The following is a 24,503-nucleotide window of genomic DNA, read 5'->3' as shown; positions in this document are numbered from 1 at the left end:
CGACCCGCCGATCAGCTGTTCCGCAGCTTCAAAATGGCCGCCGAAAGGGCCGGGCGCAGCGTTTTTGCGCCCACTGTTTAATGCGTTCCAATGGGCTTTTCTGCCCCACTCAGCAATGTTTCACACAGCGAGGGTTAATCCGGGACGGATTAACCTCGCTGTGCGAGGCACCACTGTATTTAAAGCTTAAAACAGTAAGCATACAAATGCCACACTAAAAAACGGCAAACAAAAGTAAGGCCAAAAATATATTCAAAGCAGCACATAAAACTACTCAGGCAGCTGGTCACTGAGAGAAAACCTCCCTGAAGAGAAAGGTCTTTGCCTACTTGCAGAAGGACAGTCAAGATGGGACCAGCCTGGCCTCCAGTGGGAGGGAGTTCCAAAGTCTGGGAGCAGCCACAGGGAAGGCCCTCTCCTGTGTCCCCATCAGAAGCGCCTGTGAGGGTGGTGGGGCTGAGAAGAAAGCCTCTCCTGATGATCTTAACACCCACGCGGGCTCATAAAAGGAGACCCAGTCCTTGAGATAGCTTGGGGCTTTATAGATTAGAACCAGCACTTTAAGTGTTCCTGGAAACGGATCAACAGCCAGTGGAGCTGCTGTAACAGAGAAATTATGTGATTCCCTGTAACCAGCGCCAGTCAGTAGTATGTGTTGGGGGAGTATTATGTGTGGTGCAGAAAGAAGATAGGAATTCTAATGAATGGGGTTACAAAAACAATCAAACAAAAGCAAAGCAAAGTGGTCTGCTTCTGTACTGCCCCATAACATTGGGCAATCAACCTTGAGCTAGATCGAACTCAGGTTGTGAACAGAGTCTTCACTGCAGTACTGCAGTTGAAATACTGCACCACAAGGATCTGTACTGAATTCTTCTTCAAGTGATAGCATTCTTTGTAGAGGGGACTTGTTGCTGCGTTGGGAGCTTTAAGATACAAAGGAAGTCCCCCTCTTCTTTCTCAGTGTAGGCAAAGAATTTTTCTATTCTACTGAAAGTATTAACCAGGCTTTGATGATGATCAGAGCTTAGCTTTCTGGACTACAGTTCCTAGAATCCCCTAATGAAGATGGGATTTGGCTGAAAGATTCTGAGAGTCGTAGTACAAAAAGAGACACAAGGTATATTTGGTGTATTTTTCAAATGATTTATTTAATGGCTGAGTCTTTATGGACTACAACCTCCATGACCCCTTGCTGTTAGCTTTGCTGGTTCGAGATGATGGGAGATGTTGTTGCTGATTGAGAAATGTGATTTTTGGGGAGCGGGCATCGCTGGCATTTTAAAAGTTGCGGTCTTCAAAACATAATCATTTCCAGCTGTTGGTCTGCTCAAAAATAAATCCCACTAAATGTGTGGGTCACATGGCAGGCTTGAAAGGGCTTAACACTCAGTAGATAATCTCAGAAGGTTTCCTGCAGTAATGAGGACTAGTAACATGCCCATCCTTCACATATTTGAGCCTCACATGCTTCTTTTTCATCAGAAACGTGTTTGTGCCTAGCATGTTTAGGCGGGGGATAAATTAAATAAATAAATAAATAAATAAATAAATAAATAAATAAATAAATAAATAAATAAATAAATAAATGTAGATCACCACAACAATTCCCTAGATGTGATGCCAGATGCATTATTTTGACAAGAGTTACACACAGAGTCCTCAAACCCATGTAGGCCAATTTAGCTCATTCTTTAGAAAGTGGTAGATAACAATCATCCCCTTATGTGCTTTTGAAGCCATTAGTTCATGCCCAGCTCTGAACTTTGGTATTTGAGCTTGTCAGCACTTGCTTATACCTGAGAAGGGCCTGACGTCATCTGTCTACGAAGGTGCCCGACCTCCTTGTGAGTTGCTTGTTAAATCTGGTCACAGATGAAGCAGCTAGATCTTGAGGTTATACTGCTAACGGCAGCTTGGGTCCATTTGTGTCACGTCCCCTTACATTGTGTTGTGTTATTATAATGATACTCCATTTAGCCCTCAGGATCTTGGTTTGGTTTAAAAAATATATAAAAAATCTAACTGACAAAGTTTGTGCACAGCAGGTTCAGATGTTATGAGGAGAAAAAAAACCCCACACAAAGTAAACACTGTTATTCTCCTTTCTGTGTTTTGCTAGCAGTGGATAGTAAATAAAATGATCATGTGGTCTCTTGTTAAAAACTTTGAAGAACTTTTACTGTTTAAAACACATGTAGAATAGAATAAACTCACCGTGCTGTGACATTTTGACGCTTTATGCGCAAACGTGTACTTGACTTATGTTAATATGTCATCCTTAAACTTGACAGACGTAGTTACTCTAACAAAGAGCTAACTCGTTTAACAGTTAAGCCTACCAAGCCCTATCTGATATGACATCCTAACACGATCACGTATTTGTCTCTATCTGTCCGTCTGCTAACTGCCACTTGCTTAATATATCTATCTGGCTGACGCCACACAGAGTATGATTGGTCAAAATGCCTCACTACGCAAATCTGATATTCTAGTCCTTCCTGTATAAACACACACAGAGAGAGATGGCTGTACAAGCCAGATGTTGGCTAAATATCAGGAAAAAATATCTTGTTAGATTAGTGCGACAATGAGACCAATGACCTGGGAAGGTAATGAGTACTCCAGTGCTAGAGAGTAAATTTAAGAGTAAATTAGACAACCCTCTGTCAATTTGCTTTGATTTAGATCTCTGCATTGAGCAGGGGGTTGGACTTGATGGCCTTCTAGGCCCCTTCTAACTGTATCATTCTGTGATTCTATGAATTACTGTATTTGCCGGCATATAGGATGACTTTTTTGCCCTGAAAAACATGCCTCCAAGTGGGGGGGTCGTCTTATACGCCGGGTGCACTTCAGTTGGGATAGACATAGCTGCCCATAGTGACCTTCCGATGCTCACCCACCTCAGTCTACATACCGTCCAGTATTGTGCGGTATCCAGCGCGGCCGCGGCAAGCATCAGCAGCGAGACAGAGGTGCCAGCCTTTTCGGCGTGACCGGCCCGTTCTGCTTGGTGGGAAACAGTGGTGCTCCAGCCCGTCCCTTGTCTACACAGAGCTCACACGGTAGGAAGCAGCGGCGCTGTGTGGAAGGTGTGGGGAAGAGGGGGTAGTCTTATACGGCGAGTATATAACAAACTATATTTTGAGTGGAAATGTTGGGGGGTCGTCTTATATGTCCAGTCGTCTTATACGCTGGCAAATATGGTACATTTTTCAAGACAGGACGTGTTTTAAGAAAGGGAGCAAGCAATGGGGTCATTTAATATTGTATTGTTAGCTAGGAGTTCTGGAGGCCCAGTCTACCCCCAGCATGGCGCAGGAAGACCAGGTCCCAAACCTCTGGGAGGCCTCATCTGCCATAGGGGTAGGTACACTGGACCTTTAGAACTTCTGGAGGCCCATCTATCTCCTCTAGGTAAACTGGACCCATACTGAGCATCAAAATACACTGTTGCAGATGCACTGTAATGAATCAGTGATATGTGAAGTGTTCGCGTATTATAGCAAAGGCAGCAGGACACATTGTCTTAAATAAAACTTGGACTTGACAGCCTGTCAAACAGAGAACACCTTCCGGAAGGGTGCAGACAGAAGTAATGCCACCAGTGGATGACATGTATAGATTGTAAATAGAGGTGGGCACGAATCAGAAAAATCGTGATTTGTTTTGATTTGTGATTCATCAAGGCTGACGAATCACAAATTGCAAATTTATGAATTTCTTCTGATGAATTGATGAATCAATTCATTTTTGCCTTTAAAACTGTATAAGATCCCCCCCCCCCAGCACCAAGAGACAACAAAATCATAAAGAAGCTTTCCTGACTCTCCTCTACAGCCGCAAAAGTTTGGTGAAAATTGGGTTTCAGACATCCAAGTTAAAAACCCACAAAATGTGTCCCCCCCAGGAAATTGTCCTTTAACAGCTGGCTTGGGGAAACCCAGTCTTCACCAAACTGGGAGATATTGTAGAGGAGAGTCATGGGAAGATTCTCCGTTATTTTGGTGTCTCTGTGTCCATGGGGGAACTTCTCTCGGGGAGTGTCCTTTGTGAGTGTATAATTCTGACATCTGAAACCCAATCATCATCAAAACTGGAGGGATTGTAGAGGAGTGTCAGAGGAAGCTTCACTGTATTTTATGTGGTCTCCAGATATATGGGAGCCATTTTATAGCCCAACAAATTGATGAATCAAAAATCGCTACAATTTGTTGATTCGTATTTGTTGGGGGCATTGATTCGTATGACTATGAATTGACGAATTGCCAACTTTTGAACAAATTTGGTGATTCATTTTTTAAATTCATGCCCATCTCACTGTAAGACATGCTGAAATTAATATCTTAGACTTTAGGAGACATACCTCTTTTGTTTTTATTTGGTCTATGCTTGCTGCAACAGGCTAATACAGCTCCCTTGAGAATTTGAGTATGAAGCTGCCCCCAGATCTGTACTGAGCAGAGGATTTAAATCCTGGTTTTTCCTGCTTCAAGACCCACTCCTCTGGATGCTCCATCATGACAGCACTCCAGTGCAAACATATAAACATTGCAAAACCTTGAAAGCTGTATTTACATTTCCAGATATTTAGAAGCTCTGGCCATTGGATCAGGGACAGCAGCTCTTAGACCAGGAAGGCCATCCATTTGAGGATGATAAAGAAATTATAAAACAGGCCTTGCTTATGGGACAGGCCTGGCTGCTTATTAAGTGCTGTAACGGAGTTAACAGCCATTTGTTCCCACAGGAAGATATCATGTTCGCCAAGAATATTAGGGACACTGAATTAGCAAAGTTCAGCATGGAATTAAGGAAGTTAAATCATTGAGCACATGAGCGATTGTGAAGTAAGAGTGTAACCAACTGGAGTGGCAGAGGGTGATCATTTAGTAAACTACAGGGAAGTATAAAGGGGAGTCAAAAAGCATCAGAGGTTTGTATCAGTTTGGACTTTCTGTGCCTATTTATGAGGAAGGATTGAAAAGTCTGGGCATGTTTAGCCTTAAGAAAAGAAGACTGAAGTGAGATACAATAGTACTCTTCATATATTGGGCAGGTTTGATTTGATTTGTCAGGGACATGATGGCGCTGCGGATTAAACCGCAGAAGCTGCTGTGTTGCAAGGTCAGAAGACCAGCAGTCGTAAGATCGAATCCACGCAACGGAGTGAGCGCCCGTCATTTGTCCCAGCTCCTGCCAGCCTAGTGGTTTGAAAGCATGTGAGTAGATAGATAGGTACCACCTCAGTGGGAAGGTAACGGTGTTCCGTGTCTAGTCGCGCTGGCCACGTGACCACCGAAACTATCGATGGACAAACGCTGGCTCTACGGCTTGGAAATGGGGATGAGCACTGCCCTCTGGAGCCAGATACGACTGGAAGAAATGTCAAGGGGATTTGGACTGAGCAGAGGTGGCCTTATAGTAGGCTTCCTTCTAATGCTATTGTTCTGTGATTTTATGATTAGCATGGTTTCATGTTTGTGTAGCATGTTTGCGCTGAATAATTGATAGTGGGCTGCTGGGATTGGTAAAAGTGATTCCCCCTTAGATAATGGGGAAAACATAAGGTAAAAAGTGGATGATATATTTTGTGTGTGATTGTGACTTGGCACATAAGCCACTTTAGAAATTGTGTGTCCCTGGTCTGGAACCAACTTTGCAGGCATCGGATTTTGTCCCCACATTCATCTGAGTATACTGGTCTTGCTCGTTCTGCACCACTAAATTGCTTCCAACTTCTAGGGGAAGAATTACAGTGGTGCCTCGCTTAACAGGTGCTCCATTTAGCGGTGAAATCGCTTAGCGACAACTTTTGCGGAGCATTTTTGCGCTTTGTTTAGCAATAGTCCCTATGGGCGATTTTCGCTTAGCGATGGTTGGGACCATGCTTCGCATAGCGATAAAATTTTAGGTCCCCTGTTTCGCTTAACGATGTTTCCTATGGCGATTTTCACTTAAGGACGGCAATTTGTTCCTATTGGAATGGATTATCCGGTTTTCAATGCATTTCAATGGGAAACTGCGTTTCGCTTAGCGATTAAATCGCTTAGCAGTGATTTTTTCAGAACGAATTAACATCGCTAAGCGAGGCACCACTGTAGTTTATGGCAAAACAGTGCTCATTAGAATCCTTTGATGGTATTCAGATGACCAGACGATGGCGAAATCTATGATCTATAGTTGTAGTAGGGATGTTATTTTTGATGTTTTGTTATTACTGTTAGGTTTTAGTTTTTTGTTCTGTTCTGTTGGTATGTATGAATAAAAATAAGTTTTTTAAAAAATTGCTTCCAACTTCTGGTGTTCCTCATACGTGAGATAGTCAAGGAGCGCGATTCACCAATGCCACACTGAGGTGCATCTCAGTGACTGAGCAGGGATTTGAAGCCAGGTGACTTAAGGCCTAATTTGATACTCTCTCTGCTACACCACACTGGTTGTGCAGTTTGACAAACCCTAAATGGCTTTGCACTGAGGGATCTGAAATGAACGTCGTAAAATCTGAGATGCTTGCTGGAGGTTCTGTCACATCTGCCAGCTGCCAGCTCGTGCAATGTTTCCCAACCTTGGGTCCCAAGATGGACTCGGACGAAAACTCAGAGAAGCCTCCACCATGAGCTGTGCTGGCCAGAAGTTCTGGGAGTTGTAGGCCAAGAACATCTGGAGACCCAAGGTTGGGAAGCATGTGAGATGGGGTTTTCTGTGTACCACCACTTGAACTGGGCAATCCTTTGTGAAGAAGGACAGGCGAGCACCAGCTATATTTCCACCAGTTGGTCAAAACTGTATTGTTTTACCTAGCTGTTGGCTTTTAAAAGTCTTTACAACCTGTTTTTTTTTAAGATTGCATTTTATTTATTTGGAGACACACCAGGTTGATGGTGGGAGAGACAGGAATAAAATAAAAACAAATTCAGTTGGCATCTTGAGAATCTGTTTTCAATTTTTAAAACATCTACGTTTCTAACTGTTAAGACTGTGGAGGTAGCTTGATTTGAAACTCCATGCATTGTGCTTGATGAATCTGTGATGGTCAAAGGATGAGGTGTGGTTGCCATCCCAAATTCTTTTTCTCTTTCCAAGGAGTGGAATGAAATTGAACACAGTGAAATGGATGAATATTTATGTAAGTTGAAGACGCCATGAATGTTGGCTCTTCTGGGCCACAGAATCTGTGCTTGTTGTGTGATCTTGATTACGACTGCTTCAAGGCACAAGGACAGGATGTTCCTTAAGCAAGTTATTAATCTAAACAAGTAATAATCACATACAGATATATCTGTATACAATCTCTGCTGAAGGGGAAGAAAACCTGACTATAAGCAAATGATAAGGAATCTTTCTTTCTTTCTTTCTTTCTTTCTTTCTTTCTTTCTTTCTTTCTTTCTTTCTTTCTTTCTTTCTTTCTTTCTTTCTTTCTTTCTTTCTTTCTTTCTTTCTTTCTTTCTTTCTTTCTTTCTTTCTTTCTTTCTTTCTTTCTTTCTTTCTTCCTTCCTTCCTTCCTTCCTTCCTTCCTTCCTTCCTTCCTTCCTACCCACCCACCCACCCACCCACCCACCTACCTACCTACCTAGAATCCCATTGATTTGAGGACTTGAGGATTTTTTAATTAAAAAACTTTACTAAATTCTGGTTTTAAAGGTGGTCTGAAAAGCTTCTGGATTTGTTCAGATTCACCCGTTTGTTATGATGCTTTGAAACTTAAAAATGATCTCCAAAGCTCCAAATTAGAATGCTTAAACACACAGAAAACAGGCTTTCCTAGAAAATGCTTAGTCTGTATTTTCAGCACTGAAATGGTATTGAGTGGGTGGGACAAAGTGTTTGCCCAGATATTCATTAGTGCTAGCATTTCTTGATACGGTTGCTTCTGAAATTCCTGATGCTGAAACAGCTGGTGCAGGGTGCCCCCTTCTGGGATAACTAGCTAGTTAGATCTCTGCGTTTTCCAGAGGGGGCTTTCATTGTACTATAATACCACAGTTTTGCTCGGATGGGAGCAGATACTGTTGTCTTTGATTTGTGGCTAACCCATTTTCTTCCACAATTTCTGTCCCCCCCCTGCTTTATTTCCACAAATAAATAAAGAGATAAATACAGAAAATAACTGCAGGAGCCAGCTGCTCTTCATGAAAGCTTATGGAAAATAAAGCTTGTTAGTAGTCTTTAACTCAATGATCTAGGGTCCCTTCCAGCTCTGTAGTCCTATTATGGTGCTGATGCTGATTAAGGTGCTTCAATATTAATTTTTTAAATTTAAAAAAAAAGTTAAGAAGGGGGGAAGAAAGAATTGACGTGCAGGGCTGAAGCGTCTTCCGTGTTTTGCAAGGCAACCTATAAAACATGATTTTTAAAAAAATTTATCCGGGAAAGGATACGTAGAATGGATAGGAGTATGTCAAGGGTTCAGCAGTGTGAAGGAAGTGGCTGTTGAAGACAGCAAGAGAGGAGGGAAAGGGGAGGAAGGACATGTGAAAGGGGACAAATGGGGGTGGGGGTGGATACAATCACAAACATAGCTCAGTGATTTAGGTCTCTGGCTGCAGAGCCAGACGATAGGAGTTCGATTCCCCCACTGTGCCTCCTTGATGGGGGGCTGGACTTGATGATCCATAGGGTCCTTTCCAGCTCTGCAGTTCCGACATTATATCTCAGTATCTGTGTGAACCCAGCAGGCTTAGCCAATGGGGAACATGAGCGTCCTGTTGCATCAGGAAGGGGATAGAAAACCAGGGAAGCAGGCAAGTCGGTCGGTCAGTTTCTCTGTCTCTCTATTCCACTTTTTTCCTTAAAAGAACCCAAGATGGCTTACATGGAATACGGAGCTTGGGAATGTGTTTGGGGTTTTTTTGGGGTGGGGGGAATAATGCCTTCAAGGTACCAAGATCTAAGAAGTGTTCCCCCCCCCCCCAAAAAGATGAGATTTCTGAGCTCTGATTTTGAGAAAAAAGGATGTCAGACAGCCTGAAGGGTGGAAGCAGAGCCCTGTGTACTGGGAGGCTTTGTTTAAATCCTACTTTCCACCCTTGTTTCTGATGTTCAGGCTGCAAGCGCGGATCCTTACGCAGCCCAAAGGGTGCCCTCCCTGGTGTATTCATTTTCCCCTCCTTTCCCTCCTCTTTTAGAATATCCACGGCGAGTCTCCTGTGGTGTGTCCCAGACTGGAGGTGGCGAGGGCAGCGTAATGGCAGAGAAGCGACCCTTGGAGACGGTGGACTCCCTGAAATACCACAAGCTCCCTCGTCTAGAGGCTGAGGTGGGCCCTCACGTCCACCGGGCAAGTTTATGCAAGTCCAGTGTGCTTCCCAATTACCCCTTGGACAGCCTTTATGGCTACAAAGGATCCTACTTTGCTTACCCACTGCAGTGCCACGAAGGGCCCAAATCTTTGGCTCACTGGGCACCCTCGGAGGCCTACGCCCATTGCACGGGGAGCCCAACCACCCAGCCGCTGTGGACAGAGAAAGGCTTGGGGACCCAGGGCCAGATGACTGGGAAGGAGAAGAGCAGCAACTGTGTTTCTCAAGAGACCCTGGCGGCTCCAGAGAGGTGGGCCAGCTGGGCCGGCTACCCGGAGTTTTCTTCCCAAGCTTGGCTCCACAGCTACATGGCTCAGCAGTCTCCTCGAGCGTCAGAGCATTGTCCAAACTTGGCGGTGCCCAAGCCTGTTTACCAGAACCACGTTTACAGTGCTGAGGCTGGGTACCTCCCCAAAGCCTTGGGAACGCAGGCAGAAAGCACCGCAAAGATTTCCCCGAGCATGGAATGGAGTCTCCCTCTGTTGGGAGCCCCAGACTGTACGGAGAGCCCCTGTTACAGCCCAGGGGGGCCGAGGAAAGCAACCGTTGCCGAATCCAGTTTCTCTCCGGGGGCCAAGCACTCGGCCGTGAGCCCCGCGGGCTTTGTGCCGTACCGCAAAGCCTATGAAAAATGCCAGGGGGGACAGGGCGGATCCTTTTTGGATGGCAGCTACTCTGCTGTGTGTAACACCCAGAAGAACATGCCAGAGGTGAACGGCGAGAGTCCCAGCAAACAAATGTGGTCTAAGCTACCTCCTCCTCCCATCAGCTCTCTTGCAAATCCCGCATCCATGATGCATCGCGAACGGTCCTCTCCAGGCTACCCGCCCCCTCCTTACCCCCTGACTGCTCATGAGCACATGCTGCTGTATCATCAGAAGTTCAGCCAAGCTGAGAAGATCAACTCTTTGTTCCCTCTGCCGGCCTGTAAAGGTTTCGGTTCTGCGGGCCGGGAGGATCCTCAGGGACTTCCAGGGTCTTACTTTCCTCCTGTGCCTGTGAGTTACTATCCTAGTCATCTGGAGAGTTACCTCTATAGGGCTTCTGGTCCGACTTCAGGGATTCCTCCTCCCGGCTTTCTTTCATCACGAGAACATGAGCATCAACAGAATTCAAGGGTGAGAGGAGACATGGGGAAGCCCCCCAAACTGGGATGGACTGCGCCAGAAAAGGCATCTTCCTGCAGCCCTTTGCCCAGGAACGGAGACACCCTTCGAGATTGTCTTGAAGGCAGCCAAGGGAAGGATAGGCAAGCCAACAATGGCTTTCTGAATCAACACCCAAGTCCCAGACCCCAGACTTCCCAGCCTTTTCCCTTGCTACATCAGTCACCCCTTTTCTTGAGCGGGTTTGGGCAAATGCCAGATGCTGGCTGTGTGGCTGGTTTTCCCCATCCGGAAAAGGCCAGACTCGGAGATAAGAAAGGCTTTTGTCCATCCAGACCACCTTCATTAACATCGGATACCAAAAAGCAACAGGGGGATAATCGCAAAACTGAAGCCGGAGCCTGCATTGTTATTTCCGACAGCCCGGTCACATGCCACGATTCCTCCTCTAAAGGAGACCTGCCCACGAGCGTTTCTGAAGACTCAAGGACCCTTCTGCTGAGGGTACCACAGTCGCCGGCAGAAAGAGCACAGAATGTTACTAAAAGGCCAGAAAGCCCATCGCTTTCGTCCTCCCCTCCTATGCCAGTGATCAACAATGTCTTTAGCTTGGCACCTTACCGAGAGTACCTGGAAGGTACTTCCGACACGGTGCAGATACCCCTTTCTAAAAACTGCCAGTCAGAGGAGGACTCTCCCAAGGAGGGTGGTGGAAATGTAGAAAGTCACGGTTCCCGGCAGACAGATTCCATAAAGCCATCGGAAGCCTCTCCAGTACGACCCACAGAGGGGAAAGGCCCCTCCTGCAGTGGAATGACAGAAGGTGGTAAATGGCACCCTAGTAGTAATAGCCCAGACATCAGGACGAAGGATTCTCCTGTTGCTCGGGAGAATGTTGGGGTCAAATCTTTCCCTGCAGTCAGGGCTGTCTGTAGCTGGCCAACCTCAAGGGGTGGTGCCAGCAAGGGGACTGGGGAAACGGAGCATGAAGACCACGCGCTAGACCTCAGCTGTAAAATGGAGGGCTTGGTAGAAGGGCTGAGTCTTCAGAAGTCACCAGAGGGCAAGACGGAGGCTGTTGAAAATTCCAAAAGCAAGGGAGAGGAAGTGAAAGAGGAGTCAGCTAACAAGCACGACATTTTGCTGGAAACTAATTGGCGGACCTCGGAGCTGCCACTGAAAAGCGGTTCTGAAGGAAAGAGCAATTTCCAGAGTTCTGCAGCATTCCTCTTCAAAAAATTCAAGATCCTGAAATCCCACGCAGCCAGTATTGGCACTGCGGTGCAACAGAAGCCGTCTCCATCGTTTCAGCCAGCCTCCTCCAGCGCTTTCTCTCCTCCACTAGGTCCTGATCAAGCAGGCCCTCGACAGGACAGCCCCGTGATTCAGCAAAGCCCTTCCCAGGTGGTAATTCTGCAAAAGATTTTGCCAGCTCAAAGAAGCCCCCATCCTGGGGCAACTTGGACAAACAGCTCACCAGCTCAACAAAGCCCCCACCAAGGGGTGACTCAGCAGACCAACTTGCCGGTTCAGCAAAGACCCCAGCAGGAGTCGACTCAGCAAAATAGGTCACCAGCTCAACAAAGCCTCCGCCAGGCAGGGACGGACCAATGCAGTTCCCCGGTTCAACCAAGTACCTGCCAACTAGTAGTGACTCAGCAAACCAACCCACCTGTTCCTCCAAGCCCTCACCAAGTGATGACTCAGCAAGGTAGCCCATCCATTCAGCAAGGCCTCCGCCAGGTGGCGACTCAGCCTGAAGCTCGTTTTTTGCAGCCGAAGGGCTTGACCGCCAAGCCGTCGGACACATCAAAAATCTTACCTCCTAGCACACCCGCCAGCTCTCCTGTGCTGGGAGAAACCAAAATTTTGGTTCCCAGCAGTAGCGAATCTCTCGGACAACAGCCGTCTCCTGGGCAGTATTTCACTGCCTTGCATACCTCCGTCTGCAGCACCATTTCCGGTGCAGTGTCTGCTTCCTCTCTAGAGCAGCTGGAGGAGTGGGTGAAGAAAGCCGAATCCCAGGCGGAGCCCAAGGAGAAGGGGGTGAGCTTGGCCAAGGCCAAGAATGGCTTGAAGACCTCCTCCTCGGACTTTCCGAAATTGTCCAAGGGCAAACAGATCTGGCTGGCCTTCAAGGAGGTGGGGACACTCTTTCGGAAACTGCTGTCCCAGCTGGACACTTTCTTGCTGACTCGCAAGTGTCCTTTCCCTCACGTCGTCCGAGCGGGGGCCATTTTCATCCCCATCCATGTGGTGAAGGAGAAGCTCTTCGCGAACCTTTCCAGTGCTTCCATTGACCACGTCTTGCAGGACCACAAAGTGGAGCTTCGTCCTACCACCCTGTCCGAAGAGAAGCTGCTGAGGGACTTGGAGCTGAGGAGCTGTACGTCCCGAATGTTGAAGCTGTTGGCCTTGAAGCAGCTGCCCGACATTTACCCAGACCTCCTGACCCTGCACTGGCACGAATGTGTGAAGCAACAGCTTGGTAAGTGTAGCTAAAGAGTGGGGAGGACCACCCATCAGTGTAAATGTGCCCATTCTCAACTGATGTCAGAGGCTAAGCATGACCAGGCCTGGTTAGGTGGGGGGAATTAAATTAAAGGCTGCATTAGGAAAGGACTGTAGTTGTCCTACATGGTTTGCAGGCAGAAGATCCAAAATTCAGTCTCCAATATATTCAGGTAGGACTAGAACAAAAACTGGCAGAAGTTCTAGAAAGCCACCACTGACAGTCAGAGTGGAAATTCTGGGCTAGACAGAACAATGATCTTAGTTCAAGGCAGCTTCCTCCATTCCTAATAATAAGAGCAGCAGGAGCAGCAACATGTCATAAACAAGGAAAAAGCTGTGTGGTCCTCTCTCACAATCTGAAGGTGAGTGAGTGATACTTTTTGTATAATGATAATACAGTGGTGCCTCGCTTAACAACGATAATCCGTTCCAGGAAAATCTCTGTTAACCGAAAACATTGTAAAACAAAAATGAAAACCCCATTCCAATGGGGTAAAAACTCACCATCCAGCGAAGATCCTCCATACGTCGGCCATTTTCGGTGCCTGTATAGTGAGGAATCCGTCCCTAAACACAGTGGGGAGCCATTTTAATCACCCGGTGGCCATTTTGAAAGTGCCAATCGGCTGTTCAGAAAACATTGTTTTGCGAAGAATCAGTTCCAGAAGCAAGGAACCGATCATCGCAAAGTGAAATTCCCCCATTCGGACCATCGTTTTGCGATTGCAAAAAGATCATCGTTAAGCGGTTTCATCGTAATGCGGGGCAATCGTAAAGCGAGGCACCACTGTAATGTGTAGTCAAGTCAGTTTTGATTTATGATTACCCTTTCCAGGAATTTCTAGGTAGAGAGGACTCAGAAGTGGTTTTCCATTCCCTTCTTCTGGGGCATCTTGGGACTGTGCAGCTTTCCCAAGGCCACCCAGGTTGGCTCTCTGAGGTGCACAGTGTGGAATTGAAGTCCCAACCTCTGATTCTGCAGCAAGGTAGCTAACTCACTGAGCTATCCATGCAGCTGAATCCTTTCTTAGTCCATTGAAATTTTGCAGGCAAATGCTAGCTTTCAGCTCCGGCAGGAGTTTTCATCCTGTTGCATCTTACAGAGCCGGTGGTTGTGCAGAGGGACCAGCGGTTCTTTGGCTAAGAAGATTGGGAGGAACGTTGACATCTCAAACTTGCTACCTCCCACACTAAATCTGTAGCCCCCATTTTTGGAACTTCCTTTAAACAATGAAACCTGCATCTGGTCAAGCATTTTAGAATGTGTTTGATTCTTCTGCACCACCCTGATGCTCAGCCTGATTCAGGACCTCCTGTAGGAGTTGAAAGCTAGTTGTTTGCTTGAGAGATTTTAGTCGTCTAATAAAGGCATCACCCACCCTTGTATTTGAACAACATCCTAATTATACCCATGTGTTTTTATCTCTCTCTGCTTTTTCTTTTGCATGGACGTCATTTGGGAATTTCTTCTCAGTGGAATCTTTAAAATTTACATGGTTATGATTATAATTTAATCCGCAGGATTCCTCCCTCCCTCCCTCCCAGGTTACTTAGCTATTATAAAGGGAGGTCATAACTTGAAAAAGGTTGGGAACCACTGATTTAGACTGGATTACTGCTCCCACCTTCCTTGACCATTTCTTCTGTTGGCTTTGCTTGATGGTCCAAAAGATCTCGAGGCTCCCAGAATAGGAATGGAAGGTCTTGATGGGCAAATACAGTAGCTGGACCTATAAGACAGTTTCCTGTGTTCTTATTTGGTGCAGTGACTTCTTTTTGCAGGTGGGCCTGGATAGCTCAGCGGCTTAGGTCTCTGGCTGTGGATCCAAAGCTTGGGAGTTTGATTCCCCACTGGGCTTCTTTGAACAGGGGCTGGATTCATAGATCCCTAGAGTCCTTCCAGCTTTGCGGTTCTAAGATGATGACTATGCTTCCCCCTACTTCAGGCTTGATGACCAGTGCTTCCACTGTCATTTCAGATGATTATCGACAACTTTATTTTTTCCAGGTCCAAGTTCACAGGCTGACCTGCATGCTTCCAAGTAGGTATCTGCTCTTTGCATGGGCGCATCTAACGTACAGCAGCTTGTAGAGAGAATGAAGAGTGCATCGCCACTGCACAGTTATAGCACTTCGATAGCATGTCCACTGCCACCCTATGGAATGCTGGGGTTTGTAGTTTCTGGAGTAACTTAGAATTTTGTGCAGTGGTTCAGCAGAGGACATCAGGTCTATTTAGCAGAGAAATCCAAGGATCCCACCAAACTGTATATCCCAAGATTCTCTAGTATGAAATGTGAAGGCGTAGGGATGGGGGCAAGGTAGTCAGTGATGGGCAATCTTGTCTAACAAGACTGGGGCAGTCAAATCCACATTTCCTTTCAGAAATCTGAAACCTCCCATCTAAAGAGTGGCTTTTACAGCCTCTGTTTTGGAATTTTTAATGTCCCCCCCCCCCCCCGGCAGCATCCCTAATGTTACAATGCCCAGCCTCATGATGACTCTGCAGGAGCTGAAAGCTAGCCTCTGTGTGTGAGATTTTAGTGGTCAAAATGAGAGCATTACCCAACTTTGTCTTTCATTAGCATAGAGTCCAAAGGGTGTTTGACAAATACAACTGTGTGGCGTAGATGCACTCACAGGATAAAAGAGATAGAGAGTCAAACTGGTTTGAAATGTGTCTTAGAATGAATGGGTGGTGGAGGCGGGTATCAATATGGAATACAGTGGTGCCTCGCTTAATGACAATAATCCTTCTGAGAGGTGATGTCCAACAGCGTCTGATGACTCAAGGTGTATACCATTCTCCACCACTGAAGTAGACAGTGCTGGCTTGATTTGGTTTAAGGTGGCTTGAGAGAAAAAGAAAATAGCAACACATTAGCAGCATTTTATTCTGACTAGACTAAACCTGGGAAGTGGGGGGCAGCATATTACATTGAGAACGCCTACACTAGCTTCTTAACTTGACAGCAGTTCACCAGTGGGATTTCCATCAGTTCTGTGATGCCGGCATAAAAACTCAATAGATTTTGGCCGGTCAAAATCAGCTTCTCTTTCTACCCATTCATTCTAATCCTGCTATGTTGTATAATTGAGAATAACATGACCCTATTTAGGATCTTTAAGATCACAGGGAGTCTTGAACTGGGTCACCCCGAGTCTTTGTGTTGGCTGGAGAATTTAACCAATGATCTGTCAGAGCTACGGGATCATTTTTAGTTTTGCTGGAGCCAGATTTAAGGTGGTGTTGCAGCTGTTGTGGGCAGGAAGACACCCACTGTATGGGATCCTTTGAGTGAAGAGTCTGCAATTCAAATTGTAGAAATGTGTAGGAAGGTGCTAATTCACTTGATTTTTAAAATTTATATATATATTCTTCCTTTTTCTTAGATGATACCGCCAGGGAGACCTCAAACAGTGACAGCAACGCTTCGGGAATAGGCGGCTTGAAGCGACAGGATGCAACTGTATGTTTACAGGATGTGTCATCTGGATCTCTTGAGTGGAATACCCATGGAAATAGTAAGCAAGGCAGAAAATGCGGGTTGGTACCTCAGGATATATCTACCTGCTTCTCCTCTGAGACCGGCCAACGAGTAGATGATGAAACCTCTCAGGAGCTTACCTTGCCTGTCTTGGGAAAAGGTGCTGCCACGAAGGACCGAGAGTGGCCCGCTGAGGAGAAAGGGACCATCATCTCTGGGGCTTTGGAGGCCAAAGGGCTCCACTGTGGTGCTAAGAAGCAGCACTTGCCCACCTGCAAGTTACCTGGGACTCTTCAGGTGAAAGTGACAAACAAGGTCGCCAGGAAAACAATCAGCACCTCAAAGGTCTTTCAGCTCCGGAAGTCCGTGGTTCATATCAAATTCCAAAATGCTCTGAGGGATATAAAAGAGCCGTCCGGCCTTAATCCCGTGGGGAAGAAAGGGGGAAAGCCCGCTTCACGGTTCTTGAAGAGTTTTGAGCGGCGCAGATACGGTGGCGTGAGGGCCTCTGCTTTGCCCCTGAGGTATCCCGAACTTGTCGGCAAGCGGATCAGGCACCTGTACGAGGAGAAGGACAAGACGGAGGCATGGTATCGAGGGGTGGTGCTGAGGGTGCACAAGCACCACAAGGACCCCCTGAAAACCGTTTACGAGGTCAAATACGACAGCGAGCCAGAGTGGCAATATTACCTCGAGATCCTGCAGGACTATAAGAAAGGCTGGCTGAAGTTGGACGAGTGAGCGACCATCGGTGGCGTTGATGCATGTAGACACGCAAGACAGAAAGGAGTCTTGCTGGCGGGTTTGGACATGGTTGGCAGATGGGTGATGTAGTGACATGTCCCATGTGTCTTCAATGATGGGGTGGGCCCAGTTCCTCGGCAGGCATGGCTCCCGTGGATGCCAAGAAAGTTTGCCAGACATTTTCAGTCCTCCGTTGCCCTGTAGATGGAATATTCGAATTAGAAATGTAAGGTTGCGAAATGGCTTCCATGCTCAATTTGGCACCAGAGCTGGTTATATATTTGCTTCTGAAAGTGGAGGCTGGCGACAAAAACCTCTTCCAGCCTCTTTCTTAATTTCCCCCCAGTGCTAGGTGTGGAACATGGTGGGAGGAGGACCGGAAATAAGTATTGCTCAAATACTGGCCTTGGAACAGTGGAGGTAGAGCCCACGAGTGTTTTTCATCTGCTGGCTTCTATGAATTGTCACCGGCAAGTGTTCAAATCTTGAACAACTTGCTCTTTTCTTTTTTTTAACAATAAGGCCCAGAATCCTCTAGCCAACGGGGTGGGTGGGGATTTTGGGAACTGCAGTCCAAAGATGTTACATTTCCAAGCTGTGCTACTGCCAGCTTCTAAAGTCAGTTCTGTTTGGTGGCTGTGCCTGCAGGCACAAATCAAAAGTCGTTTTTCCACTTGATCTCCCCTTTTTGTTTTAAAGCACATTGATCCTTTAAAAAAAATGCAATCTTTTAAAGACAGATCAGTTTGAAGGGCTGTGTTGTCTCCAAAAGGTCAGTGGAAATGTGGTTTCTGTATCTAAAAGGCTGATCTTTTTCTCCCTCGCCCCCCTGGCTTGAAGTACCATATTTCAGAAATGTGCCTTGATGAGGAATTGCTGCTACTTTTCGTTTTTGTTTTCAAAGTCATCTAATTTGGTGCTTTTCTTTGTGTGACATTTTCCAAGTGGCCTTGAGGGTTGGGGACCTCCAGACTTATCCCTCCTAAGATGCTCTCTGTTCCTGATTTATGCTAAAAAAGACCACGCGGAGGACAGTTAAGGGCAGGTATGGCATTAAGCCTGAGCAAACAAATACCGCTGAGATTTGGGAAATCGCCAAGAAGAAGAGGAAGATTCGTGCTGATAAGACTTTGGCAAGTACTGTCCTAAAAAATGAAAAGGAGGGAGTGGAGACCCAAATGTTATTTTAAAAGGATAATTGCATCCATTGCAAAAATGCCAACATGCGCTGGGTCTGTGATGGTTCTGCACATTAAGTGCTTTGGGGACAAAAAGGTCCTTTTTTTCAGGAGTAATCCACACTGGTTCCTGGGGATTCAAGAGGCAGCTCTTTGACTGGCAGTAACATCACAAACAGACAGACTTCCTCTTTAGCATTCATGTCTCCTTCTGGCTCTTTGGCAGATTTTAGGAGACAAGCAGAAATAACTCATTCACATGGCCAGCTGGTTGCACAGGAGGTATTTTTTATCTCATATAAAGCTAGCAAATGGAAAAACTTATTTTTTTTATTACAGCAGGAATGGAAAAACTTATTTTTTTTATTACAGCAGGACCCCTGTAGCCGTGGAATTGGTATCTGCAGTTTCTCCACTCTGGTTTGAAAATATTTAAAATATTTTTTAAAAAAACTAGAAATATGTATTACCACTACTGGCCATTAGAGGGAGCCAGAAACCATGCTGTGTATTCATGTTGAAGAATACCGAGCGTGGTCTCTGGCTTCCTCTGGTGGTCAGTTCTGGTAATACATAGTGAAAATATGTATTTTTGGATTTTTCTTCTTTTATCATGGTACCCAGCGCATTTGCTATTATCCGTGGTTTTCAGCATCCACGGGAGGCTTGGAACCCATCTCCCATGTATACAGGGGTCCTGCTATATAACCTTCTGAGTCCCCTGTGCTGGCTGAGGAACACTGGGAGTTGTAAAAAAAAACTTCCACCTGTGTGCAAATGCACAGAGGATGGAAGGCGATTGTCCTTACATGATGTGCAGGGCAGCACTTTCCGACTTTTCTACTTTTCTTATATTTTCCATGTTTGTGTGTACATGCAGGTCTCTTGGGAAAGGTGAATGCCACGGATGCGGCTTTTCCCACCTTGCACTCTTTTGCCAGACAACGAATAAATGTTTTTTAAAAATAGTACTGTGCAGCCTTCTGGGAACAAGTGTTTAATACTGTAGATTTTGTACAAAAGTTTCTACGGGAGCCTGTTTGCCTTTTTATTTAAGAAGTTCTTTTTGTAAGGATATAGTTTCCAAAAAAAAAAAAAGGTGCTTCACCAAGATTAAACTGTCTGTTTTGGAACTGGTGTGTTGCTGATTTCTCTTTGTGCCATCATCATCCATAATCCATCTAATCATATACTCCAGCAGTTGAGTGATCGGTCTCATAGAACAGGAGAGTTATGAAAGTTTAATTGTTTTATATAGGTTTCGAAAAGTCAGTTAAAGTGAAAGGATTTGAGAGAGAGAGACCAAAAAATTTCATTAGATTGTGCAAGTGCACAGTCATAACCAAGTCCCTGAATGCCATTTTTTTTTCAGTTGGGTTTTTCAAGTTTTACATGTTTTGAGTCATTTGGTGTATTTTAATTGCTATTATACTTTAACTGTTTTAATGTATAATTTATTTTTAACTATACTTCTTTAACATCATAAGCTACCGTGGAGTCTCTCTTATCAGAAGAAAAGTGGCCTATAAATAAAACAAATCAACGTAAGTAAGTAAATAAAAAATAAGTGTGTAGAAGACATAATTTCAAGAAAAAACAGAGGCTATAAAACATTTCTCCAAATCTATATTTGCCTAATAACTTTATTAGACGGATCAAAAGGGCAGAAAAAAGGGTGCAAGCTTTTGAGGTCATGAGTGGGGCAAAATATTAGAAAGCAGGGGAAGGGGAGAGGACCTTAAGGGGCCTTGAGGGATAAGGAAGGCTGTGAAATTAAAGTCAGTACTGTTAAATTTTGCCTCAAGAGTAGCCCATAGATGTTGGGAGCCAGAAATTTGAGCCTCCATCTGAGGTTACGCAAATTCCCACAGTAAATCCCAAGATGGATTTCTGTCCTGCTGGGGCTCAGAATCTTTTGCTGGTAGAAAACAGGTTGCAAAAAGTTCCTATTAATCGAGGCCGGGAGACGTTATAGCGAACACTTTTTAAATAGCCAATGCTCTACATTGCATGTATAGTAACACGTTCTGGTAACTTCATCTTTGGAAATACACATTTCTGGCATTTTTCTTTTAATGTTTCCAGACCGTGGATAAGTGAATCAGCGGATACTGATCCCGTGGATAAAAGGGTCCACACCGCTCCACAACGAATCTGCTTTACGATGAGTTTTTTGCGATTGCTATTGCGATCGCAAAATGATGTTTAAATGGGGGAATCCGCTTGACGATGATCGGTTCCCTGCTTCGGGAACCAATTTTTCACTTCACGGTGATAAACAGCTGATCGTCGGGGTTTCAAAATGGCTCCCCACTGTGTTCAGGACGTATTCGCTTTACAGGCATCGGAAAATGGCTGTCCTATGGAGGATCTTTGCTGCACGATGAGGTATTTTGCCCATTGGAACACATTGACCGGTTTTCGATGCATTTCAGTGGGTTTTTTACTTTCGCTTGACGGCGATTTCACTTAACAGCTATTTGAATGGAATGGATTATTGTCGTCAAGCGAGGCACCACTGTAATGCCCGTCAACCTGTACCACTTTCATTCTCCAGCAACCTGAAGGATTGCTAAGAAAGCCCCTTACTTGAAACCCTGGAGAGCAGCCAGTGATCCGTCTGCATCGCAGAGACAAGACTAAGTTACACAAGCCCATGAACTGATGTGGCAGAATATGACAAATATGAAAATGGCTGCCTCGATCATACAACTTACAGGGCAAACTCCTCCATCAGGCTTCTGGATAGCTAAGAGGTTTAGCTGTGTGACTGCAGTTCCAGAGGTTAAGTGTTCAATTCCCTCATGGTGCCTCCTGGACAAGGGCTGGACTTCGCGAACCCCAGGGTCCCTTCAAGCTCTGCAGTTCTAAGATGGCACTGCCTTCTGAAATATGAACCCCAAATGTGATGGACTACAACTCCAGTCAACATTGGCAATGAATTATAGGTATTGCTGTCCAGACCCTCTGGTGTGCACCACGTTGGGGAAGGCTTGGTGGTATAGGTGGTCTTATGGGACCATTAGGGTTTTTTTAAAAAAAATCATAATATTGCAAATAGGGGTTTTTGTTTTCTTTTGCTTACCATGGGTAAGTAACAGCATCTTTCCCTCCTACTTCCTCTGCCTCGCCTCACGATGGTTTCTTTCTGATTGAAATTCAGTCCTAGGAAAAATTCCAGGAAATTCAAAAGCTAGCTGACTATTCTCCCCTTCATGGATTGCTGCCTTGTCATGGTGAAGGGGCTTGAGTAATTCAGAGAAGCTATGGCCTATGCCGTGCAGGGACACCCAAGACGGACAGGTCATAGGGAAACAAAATGCAAGGGAGATAGGGAAAGGTACAGAAAATTGAATGCAGACTTCCAAAGAATAGCAAGGAGAGACAAGAGGGCCTTCTTAAATGAACAGTGCAAAGATATAGAGGAAAATAATAGAAAGGGAAAAACCAGAGATCTGTTCAAGAACATTGGAGCTATTAAAGGAACATCTTGTGCAAAGATGGACATGATAAAGGACAAAAATGGGAGGGACCTCACAGAAGCAGAAGACATCAAGAAGAGGTAGCAAGAATACACAGAGGAATTATACCGGGGGATCTGGATGTCCCGGACAACCCAGATAATGTGGTTGCTGACCTTGAGCCAAACATCCTGGAGAGCGAAGTCAAGTGGGCCTTAGAAAGCATGGCTAACAACAAGGCCAGTGGAGGTGATGGCATTCCAGTCAAACTATTTAAAACCTTAAAAGATGATGCTGTTAAGGTGCTACATTCAATATGCCAGCAAGTTTGGAAAACTCAGCAGTGGCCAGAGGACTGGAAAAGATCAGTCTACATCCCAATCTCAAAGAAGGGTAGCGCCAAAGAATGCTCCAACTACCGCACAATTGCACTCATTTCACACGCTAGCAAGGTTATGCTCAAAATCCTCCAAGGTAGGCTTCAGCAGTATGTGGACCGAGAACTCCCAGAAGTGCAAGCTGGATTTCGAAGGGGCAGAGGAACTAGAGACCAAATTGCTAACATGCGCAGGATTATAGAGAAATCCAGAGAGTTCCAGAAAAACATCTACTTCTCCGTCATTGACTATGCAAAAGACTTTGACTGTGTGGACCAAAGTGCCTGACAACCTTATCTACCTCCTGAGAAATCTATATGTGGGACAGGAAGCCACAGTGAGAACTGGATTTGGAACAACTGATTGCTTCAAAATTGGAAAAGGAGTACGACAAGGCTGTATATTGTCCCCCTGCTTATTTAACTACATCACATGAAAGGCAGGACTGGATGAATTCCAAGACGGAATTAAGATTGCCGGAAGAAATATTAATAACCTCCGATATGCAGATGATACCACTCTGATGGCAGAAAGTGAGGAGGAATTAAAGGACCTCTTAATGAAGGTGAAAGAGGAGAGTGCAAAAAACGGTTTGAAGCTCAACATAAAGAACCCCTAAGATTATGGCCACTGGTCCCATCACCTCCTGGCAAATAGAAGGGGAAGGTATGGAGGCAGTGACAGATTTTACTTTCTTGGGCTCCATGATCACTGCAGATCTTGACAGCAGCACAAAATTAAAAGACACCTGCTTCTTGGGAGGAAAGTGATGACAAACCTAGACATCACCTTGCCAACAAAGGTCCGCATCGTCAAAGCTATGGTTTTTCCAGTAGCGATGTATGGAAGTGAGAGCTGGACCATAAAGAAGGCTGCCCACTGAAGAATGGATGCTTTTGAATTGTGGTGCTGGAGGAGACTCTTGAGAGTCCCCTGGACTGCAAGGAGAACAAACCTATCCATTCTGAAGAAAATCAGCCCTGAGTGCTCACTGGAAGGACAGATCCTGAAGCTGAGGCTCCAATACTTTGGCCATCTCATGAGAAGAGAAGACTCCCTGGAAAAGACCCTGATGCTGGGAAAGTGTGAGGGCAAGAGGAGAAGGGGACGACAGAGGAGGAGATGATTGGACAGTGTCATCGAAGGGACCAACATGAATTTGACCCAACTCCGGGAGGCAGTGGAAGATAGGAGGGCCTGGCGTGCTCTGGTCCATGGGTCAGGAAGAGTCCAACACAACTTAAGGACTAAACAACAAAGCTGACTATTTTATGACTGTGAATTAACTCCAAGACAAGGAGGACGCTGTGGCTGCTGCTCTGAATCCCACACACTTCAACTGCCTCCAGGGCAAAGCTTTTGTCCATCAAAGTACTGTTATTTTCTCCTTAGTTACCAACTTCTGCTTTCAGCCCAAGGCTATCGTTTAAGGGCCATTCCCATCTGCCAGGGCAATTAGCAGGCAATCAAGTATTTAGAACTATGGCCTCCTCCCCCTCAAAAGCAAACTTTACTTAAAGTCACACACTTTTTTCTTACTTCCTAGCCCACCGTAACCCTTATCCTGTTCAGCCATTTGTTTTTCTTCTATTCATGCCATACTCTTCCCAGCAAGAAAACTACAGAGCACTGGCTCCCAACCTTGGGCCTCCAGATGTTCTTGGACTTCAACTCCCAGAAATCCTGACCAGCACAGCTGGTGGTGAAGGCTTCTGGGAGTTGTTGTCCAAGAACATCCCAAAGTTGGGAAGCACAGCTCTACAATGAAATTGTGAGGGAAGGGGGTGAGCTTGTGGCTGTCCAAATATTCTTGGCCTGCTGCTCCCATCACCCCTTAAGCTGTGCAGGGCTGATAGCAACATCTGGAAGCTCCCCCCCCCCTCTAGACTGTCGTGTTAGACTAAGGAGACGTGGTTCAATTCCTCGCCCTCCACTTATTTAGCTCACCAACCCATCTTGGGTCTTAAGGAACTCTGTGGAAGAGGAGGTGCTCTGACTCCTAAGAAGGTTCTGCTGAAAGGAATTTCAGATCAGCAGTTACATTTTTGAGAGCTGTACTGAAAGCTGTTTTACTATGAATGCTTAGGAGCCAGGGTGGCTTTCTGGTCTGGGGAAACCCCGTCCTTTTGAGAGATATTTGATGATCAGTCAAAGTCACCCATAAAGCTTTTTGTGACAGGGCTCTAAACAGAGATGTCAGCAAGTCTTCAGTAGTTGTTGTTTAGTCCTGTCCGACCGTGAAGGAGGAAAGAGGAGTGCGCCGTCCTCCGTGGAAAGTCGTGCGGTAGAAGAGGCAGAATGTGCAGTGGGAGTGTTAATTGACATTGATC

The 24,503-nt window shown here is 45.6% G+C and overlaps 1 protein-coding gene across 4 annotated transcripts in view; it reads left to right on the top strand.

The window, feature by feature from the left end:
- Positions 1-19,468, top strand: part of C12H15orf39 (chromosome 12 C15orf39 homolog) — a 35,392-nt gene extending 15,924 nt beyond the window's left edge. For 2 of the 4 annotated variants that reach the window (XM_020814165.3, XM_072982120.2), the window contains 2 exons: positions 9,132-12,899; positions 16,319-19,468. In XM_020814165.3, coding sequence (XP_020669824.3) covers positions 9,191-12,899; positions 16,319-17,154 — 4,545 coding nt within the window. In that variant the 5' untranslated portion in view covers positions 9,132-9,190 and the 3' untranslated portion in view covers positions 17,155-19,468. Of the gene's footprint in view, positions 1-9,131; positions 12,900-14,933; positions 14,972-16,318 lie in introns of those variants that run through there. The other 2 variants (XM_020814166.3, XM_020814167.3) reach the window with 2 other exon arrangements.
- The last annotated feature ends 5,035 nt before the right edge of the window (positions 19,469-24,503 follow it).

This window comes from Pogona vitticeps, chromosome 12 (genome assembly GCF_051106095.1).
Source record: "Pogona vitticeps strain Pit_001003342236 chromosome 12, PviZW2.1, whole genome shotgun sequence".
Lineage (NCBI taxonomy): Eukaryota > Metazoa > Chordata > Lepidosauria > Squamata > Agamidae > Pogona > Pogona vitticeps.
The sequence above is the reverse complement of the archived record's forward strand: the minus strand, read 5'-3'. Positions and strand labels throughout refer to the sequence as shown.